Source organism: Pteropus medius, unplaced genomic scaffold (genome assembly GCF_902729225.1).
Source record: "Pteropus medius unplaced genomic scaffold, Ma_sr-lr_union100, whole genome shotgun sequence".
Taxonomy (NCBI): Eukaryota; Metazoa; Chordata; class Mammalia; order Chiroptera; family Pteropodidae; genus Pteropus; species Pteropus medius.
Window position 1 is genome coordinate 7,592,871 of NW_024349802.1, and position 18,193 is coordinate 7,611,063.

Genomic DNA, 18,193 nt, shown 5'->3' on the forward strand with positions numbered 1-18,193 from the left:
TATCTTGGTATCCATCTCTTTAGAAATCATTAGATGTCTGTTTTAGCAAAAAATAACTAATATCAAATTTAAATATATAAAATGTTTTATTAGTATGATTCTTTGTTTTTAAGAATTTTCCTCCATTTCCCATAGGGATCCTTTGTGTAGCTGATTATTGTCAAGGCCTTAGAGAACTGGCATTGAATTATTACATGCTAAGTGATGAACTTCTCCTGGCACTTTCAAATGAGACTCATGTTAACCTTGAACATCTCCGAATTGATGTCGTGAGTGAAAATCCTGGACAAATTGAATTTCATTCTATTAAGAAACAAAGTTGGGATGCACTTACTAAACACTCCCCTGGAGTTAATGTTGTTATGTACTTCTTTTTATATGAAGAGGAATTTGAGACATTCTTCAAAGAAGAAACCCCTGTTACTCACCTTTATTTTGGTCGTTCAGTAAGCAAAACAGTTCTAGGACGGATAGGTCTTAACTGTTCACGACTAATTGAGTTAGTGGTATGTGCCAATGGTCTTCAGACTCTTGATGATGAACTTATTTGTATTGCTAAATACTGTAAAAACTTAACAGCCTTGGGCCTCAGTGAATGTAAAGTCAGCTGTAGTGCATTCATTGAGTTCGTAAGACTATGTGGGAGAAGGCTAACCCAGCTCTCTATAATGGAGGAAGTTTTGATCCCTGATGATAATTATAGCCTGGATGAAATTCACACTGAAGTCTCCAAATACCTGGGAAGAATATGGTTCCCTGATGTCATGCCTATCTGGTAATCGCCTACCAAAGTTAACCTTTTTTTAAAATCAATAAGATTAGCTTCTTTCATTCTATGCAAATGTAAATATTAAGATGCATTGCTGAAATATTTTAGGTAAAATATTTTCCCCTTTGCAAACTGTCCTAATGGGTTACAACAGAAACATGAAAAAATACAAGAAATTCAAAACCCAGAAATTTTTATCCATAGGAAAAAAGACTATGTCATGGTTTGATAGTTGATATGCTAAAACTACAGGTGGTTTCTAGATAAGTTTCTTAGGCTTTCTTGAAGGCATATTTTATCTTGCTAAATAAATTTATAAGCTTTAGATCTCTTAAATTATGCCATTTATAACTTTATACTGTTTTAATTGTTTCTTTTTCACCTTAGTATTAATATATTTTACAAAACACTTAGTATTAAAAACTTAAAGTCAAAATATAGATACAGAGGCTAACTTAATTGTACTTTATTTTTAGCACTATATAAGATCATATTATGATTTAATAAACAACTTTTATTTCTAGTATACTTGGAATTCTGCTTTAATATATTGGGAGAAAATTGACATTAAATTAAAATTAAATAATGCTAATTAATTTTATGAAGATACTGTGACTGTTAATTGATTAAATACACTACTGAGTAACGTAAATTTTGCAGAGTGTATTTGAGAGGGAATCAGTGTTTACTGACCTACTACTATGTATCTGAAACCATGCCAGATCCTTTGCAGAAGTGATGTTATAATTTAATCAGAACAACTAAAATTCCTTAATGGCTCTTTATTGACTTTAGGGTGAAACTATATCTTTAAAATGACCCGCAAAATCCTACAAGATCTGGCTCCTCCCTACTTCCCCCTCATTTCCTTTCCACCAAGCTACCCTTTGCCCTTTTGCTCCCGTCTCTTTCAGGTCCTTAGTTAAGACTGCCGAGCACCCTCTAGTCAGAAGGCATGTGCCCATGTTATTCTTTCCACTTCCATTACTGTCTTTGCTCGCTCAGATCTTTCCTTTAGATGTCTTTTCCTCAGGGAAGCCTCTGTGACTCCCTTTCAGCACTCTCTGACTTCCCTTTGTGGCGTTTATCACTATTGTAATTTGCCATTTACTTGTATGATTGATTATCTGCTTCTTCCATTGGACTGTAAGCTCCATCAGTGTAAGATCACCATTAAATTTTACTCGCTGTTGTATTCTCAGCATCTAGTATAATATTTAGCACCACAGTAGGCACTAGATACATTTTACTTAACTGCTTTCTTTTTCAAACTTGTTCCCCTAAATTTTTACCACAGTATCTTAAATTTCTTTCCAAGAAATCAGTTAAACTTAAATTAGAAATATGTTTATTATTTTCTAGTTTTGAATATTTTTAAATTAGGAATAAATTTTTAAATATTTTCACCTATCGAGAACTTAGAATACATTGTGATTTGTAAGTGGTGACTTTAAAAAATAGCACATTTTATATCCCTTTATTTAGAGACTGTACTTGTGCATACATTCTCACCACTGTACCACATTCTTTGTCACTGTGAGCTGTGTAAGAGCAGGCATCTCATTTCATTCACTTTAGAATTCAAAACTCTCAAAACGGTGTATAGTACATTAGTACACACTAAATAAATGCTAGTGGAGCTGATGTTACTAGTTAAAAAATAAAACCAATTTTTTAAAGACATATTACTATTAAAGATTATGTCATCTCTACCTTAAGATTGCAGGAGAGTGCAGAAGCAGCATACAATAAGGAACTTAAAGTCTGATTAGAATAACAGGACAAACAGACATCCAGGAAATGGCATACCTGATATGGAAGGGTCAGGCTGGTTGGAGATCAGAGTAATGGAAACACTGAAGGGCTAAACCTTCAATCTCACCTGCTTTAAAGTATATAATACCTGAATGGTAAGATGATAAAATGCCAGTGGTGTTTGCAGTAGAGGATAATGAAACAAAACAGAGAAGGACTGGAGAAGGGAGGTCAAGGGGTAGTTTATTCCCACAGTCCACCAGCATAGAGAGATAATGAGTACCAGTGGCTTCTTATTCATCAAAGGAGAAGTTGCTGCTCTACATGGTGCTCTTTAGTGGCCCAGGAGGCAGACCTAGTGAACTGAGCACTAAAATGACTCTTGAAGCAAAACCCAGAGTAAAACTGATCAGCTCAATTAAATGACCCTCGTTGATCTCACACTTACTAGGTTGATAAAATGAAGAGCAAACATTTTTAGGACCGCCAAAAATGAGATGAGGAAATATATAGTATTTTTAATGCTTCATCTAATGAAAATGTCTTCATTTTTTTGGAAGTCCATGAAAAGTACTACTTATCTAAGATTAGAGAATTCTAGATAAATGGGAGTTTGATGTTAGATGAATTTTGAGCTTCAGGCTTTTAGAAATATTTTAGTCCATAAGCAAACTCGTTCATATTTAAAATGTATCTTCGCATGAGTTAAAAGGTTCTGGAAAGTTAGGATAGCTTGGTGGGCAAAATGTAAATGGAGAGAAGTGGAGAAAAGAGTCTATTGTAGGCTGTACTAAAGGAGCACAAATGTAGGAACCTCAAATTTTTGTTTTTCCTTCTTTATAGCCTCATTGGCCTCATTTGTACTGTACTAAATATTGAAGAGATAGGAAGATTTTAAAGTTATGCATATTGCTGTCAATATGCCACTAAATGTGAGAAATGTTGGCACAAGGACATAAGAATTCTTCCCTCTCTAGCCCTGGCCACTTAAATTGGCACTTATCTTGTGCTTCTATTAGATTACCTTCCTGCAATAAACTCAAAACATTTTGTGAAGAAAAATTGATTTTGTTCACATTATTTACAGTCAGCGAATCCGATACCTGACACCAAAAATTATAAGTCTATATTATAATCACTTTCACTAAGGAAAAATAAGTTAATACTATTACTTCTCTGTCATTCAAACCTTTACGATACTTTGAGCGGAACATTTTGATACTCAAACCTAAAAGAACAGGAAATAGAGGAAAAAAACAACCAACCCTCTGATATAATGCAGCAGAGGGCGCTGTATTCTATTTCTTCCTAAGAAAGAAATCCTTTAGTCTAAAGTTTGCATTTCCGTTCAACAGATACGAGAGTGCTTGTGGAAGGCTAGGCAGAAGGCAACATTCTTGCTCTACCTTGGGGAAGCTCTCCATTCCAGGTAATGAGTCTGGTTTTGAAACAATCGCTTCAGTAGGTTGATTATTTAGAAGGCTAAGCATATATTTCATTGTTCAAACATTGTAGAGCTCTTTAAAAATTGCCTTTAAAGTTTGCTGTTTCCTTTTTTGTGTACTCAATTGGAGTGCAGCCTTTATCCTTTGAAAGCGAATGTAATTTCTGGAAGCAACCTAAAGTTATTTGACACTGAGGAGATGAATAAGGTAGATGATCAAACCAGACAGTGCTTGTTATTGTTTTCTTTTTTTAACCAAAAATTAAATTCTTTATTTGCTAGCCTTGTATAAAATGTTATGATACAGTAGAGGATAGTATCTAACTAGGTATGAGAAATTACTAATTGTGTCGTATGGACTCTAAACTATATGAGAACCATCAACTCTTTTTCCTGGCCACCCATCTGCAAGTCCTGTTACCTCTATAACATATTCATAATAATGAGTACTCATGAAATCACCTCTCAACTGTAAAACTATAGCATTAGTAGTAACTTAAATTTGGCTGAACGGTCCTTCCCTATCCAGTACCAACTTAGGTAACCAGTGCTCATTGTTTGATTTCCTTTTTATATTTTTGTCATGTATTTGTGTGTTCCTAAAAATTATGCTCTAGTTTTGATTGTTTTGACTTTATAAAAAAAGTATCATACTATATTTGATATTTTGGACTATTTTTTTACTCGAAACTATATTGCTATGATTCATCCATTTTGTTATGTTTACTCAAAATTATATTGCTGTGATTCATCCATTTTGTTAGGAGAGATCCATTTATTATGACTACTGTATAACATTCCATTCTATAATTAACCACAATTTATTTGTCCATCTCACTATTGATGAACATTTGAGTTGTTCCAGGTTTTGCTATGACAAATAGTGATGTCAGGAACATTCTTATATATGTGTCCTATATATGTGAGAACTAGCCACTTCTCACCAGTAGTAAAGTTCAATTAATTACATTTTCTTCTGACATATCTACAGTGAGAGAACGAAGTCGTTCTGCTGGAGTTTTCTACATTCCAAAATGATTTAAGCAAAAATTTGTGAAAGAAGTTTCCAGAATGATGAATTCAACTTATTCATTTCTTACTGACTAACTGAAATCTAGGGAGCCGTAATTATTTTTGGTCCTTTAAACAGTAGAACGGTCTTATTTTCCCTTAGTGCCTATTGTCAGCATAATCAGGAAAGAATAATATAGGTGTACAAGTGATGTACAGAAGTAAGTAACTGTGATATGTATATGGCCAGATGAGGCCGACTGACTTGGTTCCATGAGATACTTCAGGTTAGGATCGACCTCTTTCCCTTTATAGTACTCCCTGTAATACAATTGTACTGAAATCTAGAATATTACATATTTTCTTAGACTGCCATCATTCATTACCTAGAAGATCTACCATTTGTATAAGAGTGTAGGGAATGTGTGGCTACAGAGACCAGCAACTTCTCTCTTACCTATGCAAGCATCTCACAGTCCAACTATTTTGACAAACCTAAGGATATTGCTGAAATTCTCCACAACCGTAATTAAAAAGAAGCTTCCAACTTATTCAGTTAATATTTATTAGGTGTGTATGTATGTCTACCCATTGTACAACACACCATTCTTGTACCATAAAAACAGCTGGAGGCTTTTTTTAAAATCAGAAATCTAGTTTTAGAAGCATTAAAAATGCAGTCTGGACCAGGTTAAATTTATGTTTATTTATCCTATGTATTTAGGACTAAGAAATATTTAAAACAACAACAGAAAACACCACCCCAGATCTCACAGGTTACAGAAAGATTAGAGTGCCCTGAAAAATTAGTTGACACGCAAAAACGTCAAAGTGGCAATGAGTTGAAATCAAAATACCATTTTCTTCTTTGCATTCATCATGTTTCTAGTTGAACACAAATTTTTTGAAAAGCAGCATGTGCATTCAGATTTTAAGAAGATGGTTTTCTAAAGATCTGTTCATATGTCGTCCACTTATAGGTACACAGTGGGATCACTCAGGTCACAGTTTTCAATATGTATGTGAGATTGTATGCCAGGATAAACTTTCTGCAAGGGCAGTAGAGTTCCCAGTTTTTCTCCCTTCTTGATAGAACCTTTATATTTAATTGGCTTAATGTAGAACATTTTAATACAGAAACCTAAAAGAAAAGAAGTAAAATTATTATCTAGATTTTAGTAACCTTGATTCAGAAATTCAAAAAAAAAAAAAACAAGAACAAAAATAGAAAGACAAAAAGAAGGGAGGGTTGATTGAACTCAGTGAGGGAATAGAAGAAAATGGCAAAATCGCATCAGAAAAAAACACAAAAATTACAAGATGCCCAGAATAGATTCAAATGAACATTTAATAAAGGCATTGAAGAATAACAGAAATATACCCAGTTGCTGAAGAAAATTGATCCAGAACAATATCAACTCTAAGACTTATTCTAATTAAACTGTTAGACTTTAAAGACAAGGAAAATGGAAATAACTGGTACGAAAATACAAATCTTCCTAAATACCAAAAGAAAAATACTTTTTAAATAATGAAGACCCACCAGATGGAGAAATGGAGATTTAATATAATACCATAATTATAACACAAAATAAATACAACAACATTGGGACTAAATATATGTTTATCTCTAAATGTTAACCTGTCTATTAAATAGAATGTCCTATTGGCTTGAAAAGGAAAACCCAATTCTGTGCTATATACAATAAAATACAGTAATTGAAAAAGGCTAAAAAGTTAAGAGCCAGACAAAAATTTGCCAAGAAAAATGGATGCAAAAAGGAAAGCAGGTGTTATGATTCTGTTACCAGAGAGTGGCATTCAGGCCAAAAACCACTGAAAGAAGACAAAGGAGGACAATTTATAATGCTAAGTCCAATGAAGATGCAACAGTTAGAATTATCCATGTGCTAAATAACATAGACCATCTGTATAAAGCAGAGACTACAGGAGATAAAAGGAAAAACAGAAACCCATTAGTAATAGGAGACTTAAACATATATTAGTGAAAATAGGTCAAGTGGACAAAACATAAAGTCTATAGAATCGTGCTGTTTAACATAGTAGCTGCTAGCCACACGTGGCTAGTTAGCACTTAAAGTGTAGCTAATCTGAATTAGATATACTTAAGATACACACTGGATTTTGAAGACAATACAAAAAAAGGTAAAATAATTTTTATATTACATTTCGAAATGAAAATATTCTGGAGATATCGGGTTAAATAAAATATATTATTAAAATTAATTTCACCTGTTTTTACTTTAGGTGACTACTATAAAGTTGAAAATATGCTTATGTGGCTTTTATTATATTCCTATTGGATAGTACTGGTATAGAAGATCTAAACAAGATTACTAAAATGTGTCTTATGTACAAATATTAAACAATATGTACGAGACCCCTATACTGACAACTAATACAAGGATATAACATGTTCATTGATTGGAGGACTCATTGCTTTTAAGATATCGGTTCTTCTCAGTTTGATATATATAATTAGTGCAAATCCAGTCAAAGTCCCAGCAGGATTTTTGGTGGAAATTGACAAACTGATTCTATAATTTGGAAATGCAAATGACCGAGAATTGCCAAGGCAGTCTGAAAGAACAAAGTTAGAAGATTTATCCTATCAGATATCAAGATATATTTTAAAGCTATAGTAATTAAGATAGTGTGGTATTTGTGGAAGATTCACAAATGGCTGATGAAACGCAGTAGCAACACCAGAAACAGACCCATATATATTCAGACTCTGATTTATGACAAAAGATATTCAAGTGCAGTAGGGAAAAAATGGTCTCGTCAAGTTAATAATACTGAGTCGATTAGTTATCAATATGGGGAAAAAATCTTGATCCTTATCTCATTCCTTCACAATTCCAGATGGATTATAACTTTCAGTAAGAAAGATGAAGCAATAAAGCTTGTCAGTGGAAACAATATCTTTATGACTTCAAGGTGGGCAAATGTGTCTTAAACAGGTAAAAAATAAAAATCTGTTAACAAAAGAAAATACCACTAAATTTGACTGCATTAAAAACAAGAATTTTTGTTTATTGAAAGGAACATTAAGAAAGTGAAAAGACAACCTACAAAATGGGAGAAGATATTTACAATACATATATCTGATAAAGGACCTATATCTAGAATATGCAAAAAAGCTCCTGTATACCAATAATAAAAGGACAGGCAAAAAAAGACAAGGCAAAATACTTGAATAGGCACTTCACAAAAGGCAATATCCATGTTATCAATAAATATGAAAAGATGCTCAGTTTTACTAGCCATCAGGGAGATGCAAATTAAAGCCAAATGAGAGATCACTACAGACTCACCAGAATGGCTGTAATAAGAAAGGTAGATGGATAACACCAAGTATTGTGTCTGGAGCAACTGGAACTTTCATACAGTCCTGGTGAGAGTGTAGGTTGGTACTATTACTTTGGGAAACTGGCAGTATCTGCTAAAGCTGAAGATACACATATACCAAGCGATCCAGCGCTTCCTGTCTTACAGAATTCTGCCAGTTGTTGAGTATGTTGATTCCAATTATGCAACTGGGGAAATGACTTCAGAATGGATTTGCGGATACACTGGACCTACTATAAGATGGACTCTAGTGAAAAACTTCATTGATTACCTGAACCTAGAAGCCCCTAGTCTAACTGGTGGACCCCAGTGGCCTTTTGAATCTCCAGAATTTGGTGTCCCTTTTGAGTGAGTGTTTAATAATCTCTGAAAAGCTTGATTATTTCTTCCTCAGTGTATAGTCATTCTGCTAAAAGGCTGCAGGTCCTTTTGGGGGTAGCTAGAAGAAAGGTTAATAGTATAAATTTTTGGCTGTGTGTCAGAGCCCTTCCTCAAAGGGACTCAGCCTCCTTTTCATTCAGGGATCCCTGGTACTGTGAACTGGCTCAAGTATGGGAACTGGGGTGGGGTGAGGAATGACCTACTATTGTGATGATTGAAGTCAGAAGTTTGTTCATCAGACCTAGAGTGTTTCCATTTATACAGATCAGATAAGGCTTTAGTAGGCTGCCCATCTATTTGGTTTTTTAGGTCACCATGATTAATTAGACAATATAACAGATCTCTGTGCTTCAGATGAATCTGATTACTGCTTAAGCTCCGCTGCCTGTTAGATAACCATGCCAACCTTGGCCTTGGCTACTAAGTGGACTCCATTCAATGGCAGCTGTTTCTCTTGTCATTTCAGGCCTAAGCCATTATGTAGCTCCTCAAGGACATGGGCTCCCTCACAAGTGTTTCTTACAGTCTTGGTTAGAGGAATGTCCACTGGACCCACTCCCAAAAGGAATACATATTTATGTCCACTAAAAGACATGTACAAGGAAGGTTATAGCAGTTTTTTCATAACCACCTGATAGTGCTGGATACCACCCAAATGTCCATCTAGAGAATAATGATTAAATAGATGAAGATACATGCATGTAATAGAATACTCTATAAATCAATAAGAATGAAGGAACTAGAACTATATGCAAAAATGTGGGTGAATCTCACAAACATGATCTGGAGTGAAAAAAAACTCATAAAAAAGACTGCATGCTGTTTAAGTCTGTATCATTTTAAAAAAATAGGCAAAACTAATATATGGTGGGAAAATGATTACCCTTGCTGGGAATAATAAAAAGTAGCATACAGTGTCTCTGGGTTACTGTTGATGTTCTTTTTCTTAATCTGGGTGCTGGTTATACAAGTGTTTTCACTTTGTGAAAATCCTGGATCTGTACACTTATGCTTTGTATACTTCTCTGTCTGTACCTTATACCTCAATAGAATTTAAACAAACAACAAACCTAATACCTGGAGTACCAGGAGACCCAGCCTTACCTAGATATAGAAGCCTTCGTTTATAGATCGATAAGCAAAACCACATGGGCCACAGAAAGAAAGCTCTCAGTCAGCTGTAGAGATAGGTGGAGTGTGTGCATAATGAAGATGATTTTAGGGAAATTTGAAAATGCATTAGCTGTTTTGATTTGGTACCATACATCCTTCATGTTCTAGGTTTATCATTTTGAAGGAAGTATGAAACTTCTATGTGTTCAGTAAATAAACATCAAACATCTCCCTATGTGTCCTAGGCACATACACCACCTCTTACCTCTTCCAGATATCCGAACACCATTGTTGATGGCGTTTTTGTTTTTATAAGGCTTCTCCTGGCCCATAATCATTCCAGTGAAAGGAGCATACACAGTAGATCCATCAGAGCACAAGACATCCACGCCCTGGTGAGGCCTCTGATTTCTAGGATGTAGATAAGAATGAACAGACTGAGGAACTGCCCTGGGAGCTTTATTGCCCAGGAATGTGGCATTATCCCTCTGTTGCCAGACTAGGGTATCAAAACTCGAAGCTGCTGAAACATATTGAGATGTCTCAGGTTTCCTCACTCTGTTTTGCCCAATTTTAACTTCCCTCCCTGAAGATAGTAATAACCATGTTGTAAAGATTAAAGCATTTAAGATCGTAGTTGGTACTTGAGAAGCCTTTAAAAAATATTAGCCATTATTCTTTGGCATTTTGGAGAAATGAGGCAATTCATATGTTAAGTTTTTAGATATCTGAATCTTGACGCCCTTCAAAGACCACTTAGGAAAGAGTTGTCTTTTTATGGGAACCTATCATGAAATAATCATATGGTACCCTAATCTAATTTTTCACTCAGTGATCCAGCAATTATTATAAACATCATTTATTGTATATGCTATTTTAATACAGTGCATGATACCTCCTGGGTTTATTAAGGTATATGGAGCACAAATACAAAATGGTCCCAGATTATGAGATTTCTTTGGATTGTCTCTAGCAATCCTCACTGTTGTCACTATGTCTGTTCTTACTAGCCTCTTCTCCTTCCTAATAGGCTGCTACCTGAAAAATCAGATTCACCAGGATTGTTAGAATTACCTATAAAGCAATATCAAGCAGGTTCCAAGTGAAGAGCCAATAATAACTTATTGTATAGGTCAAGTGCATAAACTTTAGGATATGAACCAATTCAGTCTTAATTTTGGCAATTCGGAGGCCATTTTTTCATATTTCCTGTCTCTTAGGTATATCTCCAGGTATTTGAGGTTGCTTTATAAGTAATATCTATATAAGTGAGTGTTCCACTAAATTATTGATGGCGATCAGTAATGCATTTGGACACATGGCTATTTCATCAAAGAGTGGTACCCTCAAGGTGGTACTGTGCATTATCGAAAATTCACAAGTGTGTCTCTCATTGTCTGGAAGAAATTGCCGGCTTAGGGCCAGCCTCTGGTGGTCAGCTCCCAGAGCTTAAGTCAGTAAACTATGGTTGGCTTGATGGGAAGAGTATCCAAAAGCCTGAATCCTAGTCCAGCCTTCATCATCTCCAACTGTGTTTGGTATGTCCCTTAACCCGTTGATACCTTAGTTCAAGTTCCTCATCTATAAAATGGGGGAGTAATGTTTGATTTTCACCTGGGAAAAAACCAGGTGAGAAAAGTCAATGTGTGAAAACATTGAGAGGAAAAACACTATGTTTGCTCCCCTTTCTCTTTTCCCAGTCTATATGTTGTTCCCAATTCAGAGCCCATACTTGAAGCAGAGTTGCTCCAAAGTCAGTAATGCAACTGGTTCCTCTCTGAGTTTTTCTTCTGTCAGAGGGAGATGTTTATGAGGAAGCGCAGGGCAAGTAATGAAGCAAAGAAGCTAAGAGCCAAAAGAGTTTATGGTTATTTGTGAAGCCCCATACCTTTGAGCAGTGTACTGGCCACAGCCATGGCTGTCACATGTCCTGATCTCATTGGAAGACTTGCCAGCACATATACTAGCCCATGGTCCAGCCAGCACTAAAAAATAGAAACATGAGAAGCAGATTTCCTGACCTCATGGTTCCAATCTCCATTTGCCTTATAAGTCTCCCAATGAATTCTGAAAATCCTATTTTCACTATAGTTTTTCCCTAACTCTCTGTAGCTTATGGGAAGGTCTTCCTTTAACTCCTGATTCAGATGTAAAATTGACTTTTTCCTTGGCCACAGAAGTCTGTTTTATGAGTCACAGAGTATTTATAAATGTTTCTATTTATTAGAATTAACCTCCCTCTTTATAATTTCATATTATCAACTAATAAATGGCATAAATTGTGCTTTTCAAATTTTCTTTGTTCATCGCTTGGCACTGGGACCACTATATTTAGGTTAAGGAAAATAATCAAACAGCATGGCTCAAAGAAAGAACTCCAGAAATTAGAAAGTAACTTTGAAATGTTCACTTATTGTTAGTCCCAATAATCAAATCCAAGAACGTGTTTGAATTAAAGGAGAAACACATGCTGACTAGCAAAGTTTATTTAACACTAAATAAATCTCTCATGTTTGCAAACATGGAAGAGGGAGACTCTTAGAAATAAGAACATGTCAAACCAATTTAGTCTAGAATGGAGTGAGAAGAGAAGGTAGGGAAGGGAGTAGAAACAATTATAAAATTATGAAGCAGTAAAACATGAAGGAGGGGGCTGGCGCTCTGGTATTTTGTTCAAACTTTGTTTTAAGTGCAACTTCTCCTTTAATAGAATAAATACTTAATGAAAGTTCAATTGAATTCAATTTCCCAGATTTCCAGTGTTAACATTCACAGAGAGGCACAGTCAACAAACTCATCCTTTCACTTCAAAACAAACTCACAAAAACGGGAAGCAAAACCAAGAACCTGCTTATTTGATAGTTGATTTCATTTAACAATATTTTACTATTTGTTACTGTATGTGCCATGAAGAGAAGCATAAGGCATATGCCATGTGGCCATTAAGCATATTCTATACTAAACACTTTATTAATTCCATTTTCTCTCCCACTGTGACTTTTAAGGGAATGTTCCCCTGTCCTAATTCACACATCAGTCTCTGTATCAAGAATTTTCTAAATCAAATTCTTAAACTTTTTATTTTCTAATTATGTTCCAATTAAGTCCTAGACCAAGATCGAAAGACTTCATTCTTAAAGGGCACCCGTTCCATTTTTATGTTTTCCTCGTTAAAGAACCACAATATTCAAATGGAAATTACTGAGAGCCTTCCTCACCTCTTTATCCCTCCTCTTCCATTTTTAGTAACCAAACGCACAAGTTTCTGTTGTGATTATGTTATTAACAACTTTGAAATATATCCTTGAAGTAAGTTTTTAAAAATTAGCCAAGATTCTAAAATTTTGTTTTTGACTTACCAGTCGAAATCAAAACAGCCAAAAGGAGGACTCCTGTGGAAAACATCTGGCTTTTATTTCCCTGTGACGTGTCTTCCTCTGATAATTATAATTGCTCCGTGCTCTCTTTGAAGAATATTCAAGTTTGAATAAATATTTTCTAGCTATTTAGCCTTAGAATTCTGCATCTCTCATTTCTTTAATATAAGACAAAAAAAAAGATGAGAATGGAGCAAGTCAAATTCTAATACTCCCTGGATAGCTATTTGATTCACATGTAGGACCTATATAAAAGCTTTTGAACTGAAGAAGCAGCTCATTTTATTGGAAAGGCTGACTAAATATTAACAGAAAGCGATAAGGCTAGGTAAAGAGTGTGGCTTCATGAATAACTTGCATATATAGTAAAAATACAAAAATGTGCACAGACTAACTTGAGGATAATAGTTATCTCTGAGAACGGAGGGAAATAGAATTGTAGAGGGGTATACATAGGGCTTAAACTCTAAAATATTTTATAAAAAAGAAAAAGATCTGAAGTAAATATAAAAAAAAAATTGTTAATTATTGGAGGTAGTACATAGGTATTTGTTATAGTACTCTATACTTTTCTGTATATGTCAAACATATACTAGCATCTCTTTTATGCTTAATAGCAGATGAGGCCCTGGGATTTTCTGTGGAAATATCCTCATTTAAGTAATTTTTCAGTAGTTGTAAGAGACTGAGATTATGGCCCCAATTCTTCACCTCTCCCTGCACGCACACCCTTGCCATGTGTCAGGGGGCCTCCCCAGCTGAAGCCAGCCTTGCACATCCCTTAATTTACATAGAAAATCCCCAGCTCTCAGAATTAGTAAACACAATAAACTCCATTGTGTTTAAGGAAATATCAAAGGAATTAAAGCAAATATGAGCTAGTTAGCTGAATGTTTGTTCAGAATGAGGCTGGCTTGTCCATTTTGCAGTGGTATCCCAGGGCCAGGGGGCACTGTCATTGTTCTTTGTGTACAATCAGCGATTGTGAGGACTGTTCATTCATATGATTGTGACACGTTAGAGACCTTTTGATTAGAAACAATGACCTGTTAATAGACATCTTTGAAGGGGACCTTTATCCAATCTGAGCTATACTTCCTCATAAATATATGTGGAAGTTCAGTTACTCGTTAGGCTACAATTATTGAAGGGCATTTAATTTTGCAAGATATTGTTAACTATCAGCATTATAAATTGACCGCTCATTTCTCCCCCATGCCTCATGCCTTGACCCTTTCATTTTTCCTAGCACTTTCACCAAAGGTAAAGAGGGCCATGGGGAGAAGGAGAAATTCAAATGGGCTGTCATTCACGTTTGATGGTAGTGGTGATAAGCACTATTTTTCCTATATCAAGATTAACTAAAAGTTACTTGCCTCTTTCAGCACATCATTCTGATCTCTTTTTAGAAAAACGTGAGTAAAAATAGTAGAGTAGAGCCCACCCAATTGCAAAGCTCATTTGTTTCCTTCTGTCTCATCTCTGCTTCTCTGTATCTCTGTCTTCTGCTTCCGACAAGGTAAGTAATGACCTTATGCAGAAATATAAAAGTGAGAAGGCTGGCCATGTTCCAGGAGTTTATAAACAGATTATTTCTGATATGTTAATATTTTGTGTTTGTCTAGTCCATTTAGACTGCTGTAACAAAATGTCATAGACTGGGTGGCTTATAAACAAAAGAAATTTATTTATCACAGTTCTAGAGGCTGGAAGTCTAAGATCAGGGTGCCAGCAAGGTTAGGTTCTGGTGAGGGCCCTCTGCCAGGTTGCAGACTGCCGCCTTCTCACTATGTCCACATAGACAATGGAGCTTTGTGGGTCTCTTAAGGCCACTAATCCCATTCACAAGGGCTTCACCCTCCCGACCTAAGTACCTCCCAAAGGCTCCTCCTCCTGATACCATCCCATTGAGCATTAGGATTTCAACATACGATTTTGGGGGAACACAAGCATTCAGATCATAGCAGTATTGCTTAATATTAAATCATAAATAGGAAACAATGCAGAGAAACTATTTATTAGTGATGGCAAAGTTATAAATTTGAAGGGGACCTCCCAGCATTGAGTCCTTTTATCCCCTCAGGTTAAAAATATAAAATTTATGGGAAGAAAGTTTTAGAGATGTAACAAATTTCGAACAAATTAGAAAAAAAGTGTGGGAACCCTGCCCATGTACACGGCTATAATACATATTGTATGAAATGCAGTATATTGTTTTGGGGGGTCACTGAATTTGTGTAGCTAACTAACTAGTTTCAACTTTCATCAAGTCTAGAAACAGGTTCAAGATAAACTACCATTACCACTCATATGCTACAAGTTTCAATGGATGTCTTCAGTGTAAGGAATGTAGAATAAAGAAAAATTAGGCTCCGTACTAGGATGATGAGAAATCTGCTGCTGCCAGACCCCAACACAAAGCCTCGATAAATGTTCACAGAATCGATTTGAACCAAACTGTATCCCCGTCAATGCAGAAATAGCCACTCTGCTTTCTATTTTAAGAGAGATCGACAGGCTCCAAAAATTTAGCATGTGTTAGAATGAGAAAAACTTGGAATTTGTATAGACTTTTGGAGGTGTTAATTTCTCCCGTGTGTAAGCAAACATGTCCTGAAAGTTGGTCATTGGCAGTGTTTTTCAGTTGAAATCAGAGCTGATGTTTGTTTTGTCTGTCTCTTTCATTAGGTGAGGACAGTGAGCTAATGAGGTCAGTGTCATAAAGGCGATCCCTGTGTGGGTCAGTTACCTCTTCCTGTCCTAGAACACCAGGCAGAGCCCTGGACCCTGGCCTACTGTCTCACAGATGGGAGGGGCTTGTCCACTGAGGGGCTGAACTAGAGCACATAAAAGATTCAACAAATTTATTCTTACTCATGGACTGCTATTTTCCTTCTCATCTACGAGAAAGTGGAATTGGTTATAAGCCTTCGTCTGTTTCCAGTGTCCTGTGGCTGAAGCCCTGAGAAGCTCTCATGGAAATGACCTTGTTTATGGGCAAATTCTGGCAGCCCATATATCATGTTTATATGTGGAATGTGTACTTCAAAGGGACTCTGAGGGCCATGTTCTGATTCTGAGACTTTAGCTCTGTTGTAGCTAAATGTTAAAGATGTTTATACCCTTTGTAGGAGTAGGCAGAAATCTTTTCTTGCCAATTGTCTGTCTTACTTTCTTCTCTCTGATAAGCCATAAGCCAAAGAAAACACTGATTTTCTTCTCCTAAGGCTAATTATGTTTTTTGTTGTTGATAATTTCTTTATTGATTTTTAAGAAGTAGCTATTTTTTGTTCTGATTATATAAAAAATACATTCTTACTGCAGAAATTGCCCCCAACATTCAAAAAGTATAAAACATAAATTTCCCACAAACATTTTAGTGTATGTGGGTTTTTTTTTTTATTTAGTCTCTCTTGTCAGGAAAATATCAGTGTTTTATTAAATAGGAACTATCTTCAACTGAGCATAGCATTAAAAGTTAAATGCAAGAAAAAACTAAGGATTTTAATAGATCACTTAAAAAACAGAAGAGATAAAGTGTAGGGTATGTCCAAGTATTTCCATTTGGGTAGAATTTACATGAAAACTTTTGTTTTTCCTTAGCTGTGGGAATAATGGATGAAAGGCTATGGAAATCATTTCTTCAATATCTTTGATCTTTGATTTGATCTGCAGTTTGGAGACCTTTGTAAAAGGGATGGGGCCAGTGTGCTTTGCAAAGGGTTGTTGCCCTGAGTGACCTGACTAAACACACCCAGCTCTCTCCCCCTCTCCTGTGTTTCACTGAAATGAACCTACCTAGAAACAGCAGGCTATGTTAAGCTACTGATTTATTAACCAAATGCATTCAGAAACCTGAACTATTTCCAGAACCACTCTACTAATGTCAGCAGTCATGATGAGAGTAATAAAGATGTTAAATGTACATGTTTTAGCGGGTGGAAGCTGTAGTTTTGCGATGAGTCTCCACTTGGTATCTTCCATGATTTGAAAATGCTAAGTAAACATTTTAATCATACATTCTACCTGCTCTAACCCTCCCTCCCACTAAATCCATCCTCTGTGCTGACAAAGAATGGAAATACCTACAAGTATGAATCATTAGTCACCACTGCTTTGGGAGGTGAAATAAGCAAGGGAATGGAATTGATCACAAAAATAATTTTAATTTGGAGTGTTATGTCTAAGTTTTCTAATGTATGAGGTGATCAACTTATCCTAGAAGACGGGCACCTAAAAAAGTATTTTCTAATAAGCCATTTTCTTTTTCATTGATGGAATAATGGAGAGAACAGATTGTGATCCTTACAGTGCAGTATTAGGTTGTGAACTACTGAAGGTGAAAGCTCTCTTTATAAAATGTGGACATATGGTACAACTTTGTATCATGTCTAATGCAGCACTTCAAGGCTGGAGGGATGTGATCAGGAGGTTTTCTAGCTAGAGGCCCCTGAGAGTACATTATCTGAGTCAGGGTAGTAAATGTGCAGTACATACACCACTTTCCTGCCTTGTCCAAGGGAGATATTATTCATCAAGCAGGCTGTTCTGTCAAACTGTACTCAGACACGTCCTCATGATCTTGCTCATCACAGAATCTTTCCCCATTGTTAATGTATTGAAGTTAGCGTATAGATTAAAATCTACTTGTCATTCTTAATTGAGAAGAATTTACCTTAATCCAGAGTCTGGCCTTTAGTTTTTTCAATGTCCTGGGCTCAGACTCAGGGAGCATGATTCAAGTTTGTCAAGTTACTGAAATCCAAATAAATGAACACAGAGATAGACAGATAGATGATAATGATGATGATGATGGTGATGATGATGATGATGATGAGAGAGAGAGGGAGAGAGAGAGAGGATAGATATGTAGAGATAGGTAGATGATATAGATAGATAGATAGATAGATAGATAGATAGATAGATAGATAATAGATGATAGATAGATAGATAGATAGATAGATAGATAGA

At 35.7% G+C, this 18,193-nt stretch overlaps 2 protein-coding genes across 14 annotated transcripts in view; one reads left to right on the plus strand and one right to left on the minus strand.

Annotated features, from left to right (window-relative positions):
* The window catches only part of LOC120581320 (F-box/LRR-repeat protein 21), a 78,838-nt gene that overhangs the window by 11,444 nt on the left and 49,201 nt on the right, over positions 1–18,193 (plus strand). For 7 of the 13 annotated variants that reach the window (XM_039836084.1, XM_039836088.1, XM_039836089.1 and 4 more), the window contains one exon: positions 136–4,626. In XM_039836084.1, the coding sequence (XP_039692018.1) occupies positions 136–779 (644 nt within the window). In that variant the 3' untranslated portion in view covers positions 780–4,626. Of the gene's footprint in view, positions 1–135; positions 4,627–4,959; positions 5,191–18,193 lie in introns of those variants that run through there. The other 6 variants (XM_039836093.1, XM_039836092.1, XR_005647245.1 and 3 more) reach the window with 4 other exon arrangements.
* On the minus strand, positions 5,568–13,461 carry LECT2 (leukocyte cell derived chemotaxin 2). Its single transcript, XM_039836094.1, has 4 exons — positions 13,205–13,461; positions 11,734–11,830; positions 10,111–10,256; positions 5,568–6,120 (listed from the first exon to the last, which is right to left on the minus strand). Exons 1-4 carry the CDS (start codon positions 13,248–13,250, stop codon positions 5,954–5,956), a joined length of 456 nt encoding a protein of 151 aa, XP_039692028.1. The 5' UTR covers positions 13,251–13,461; the 3' UTR covers positions 5,568–5,953.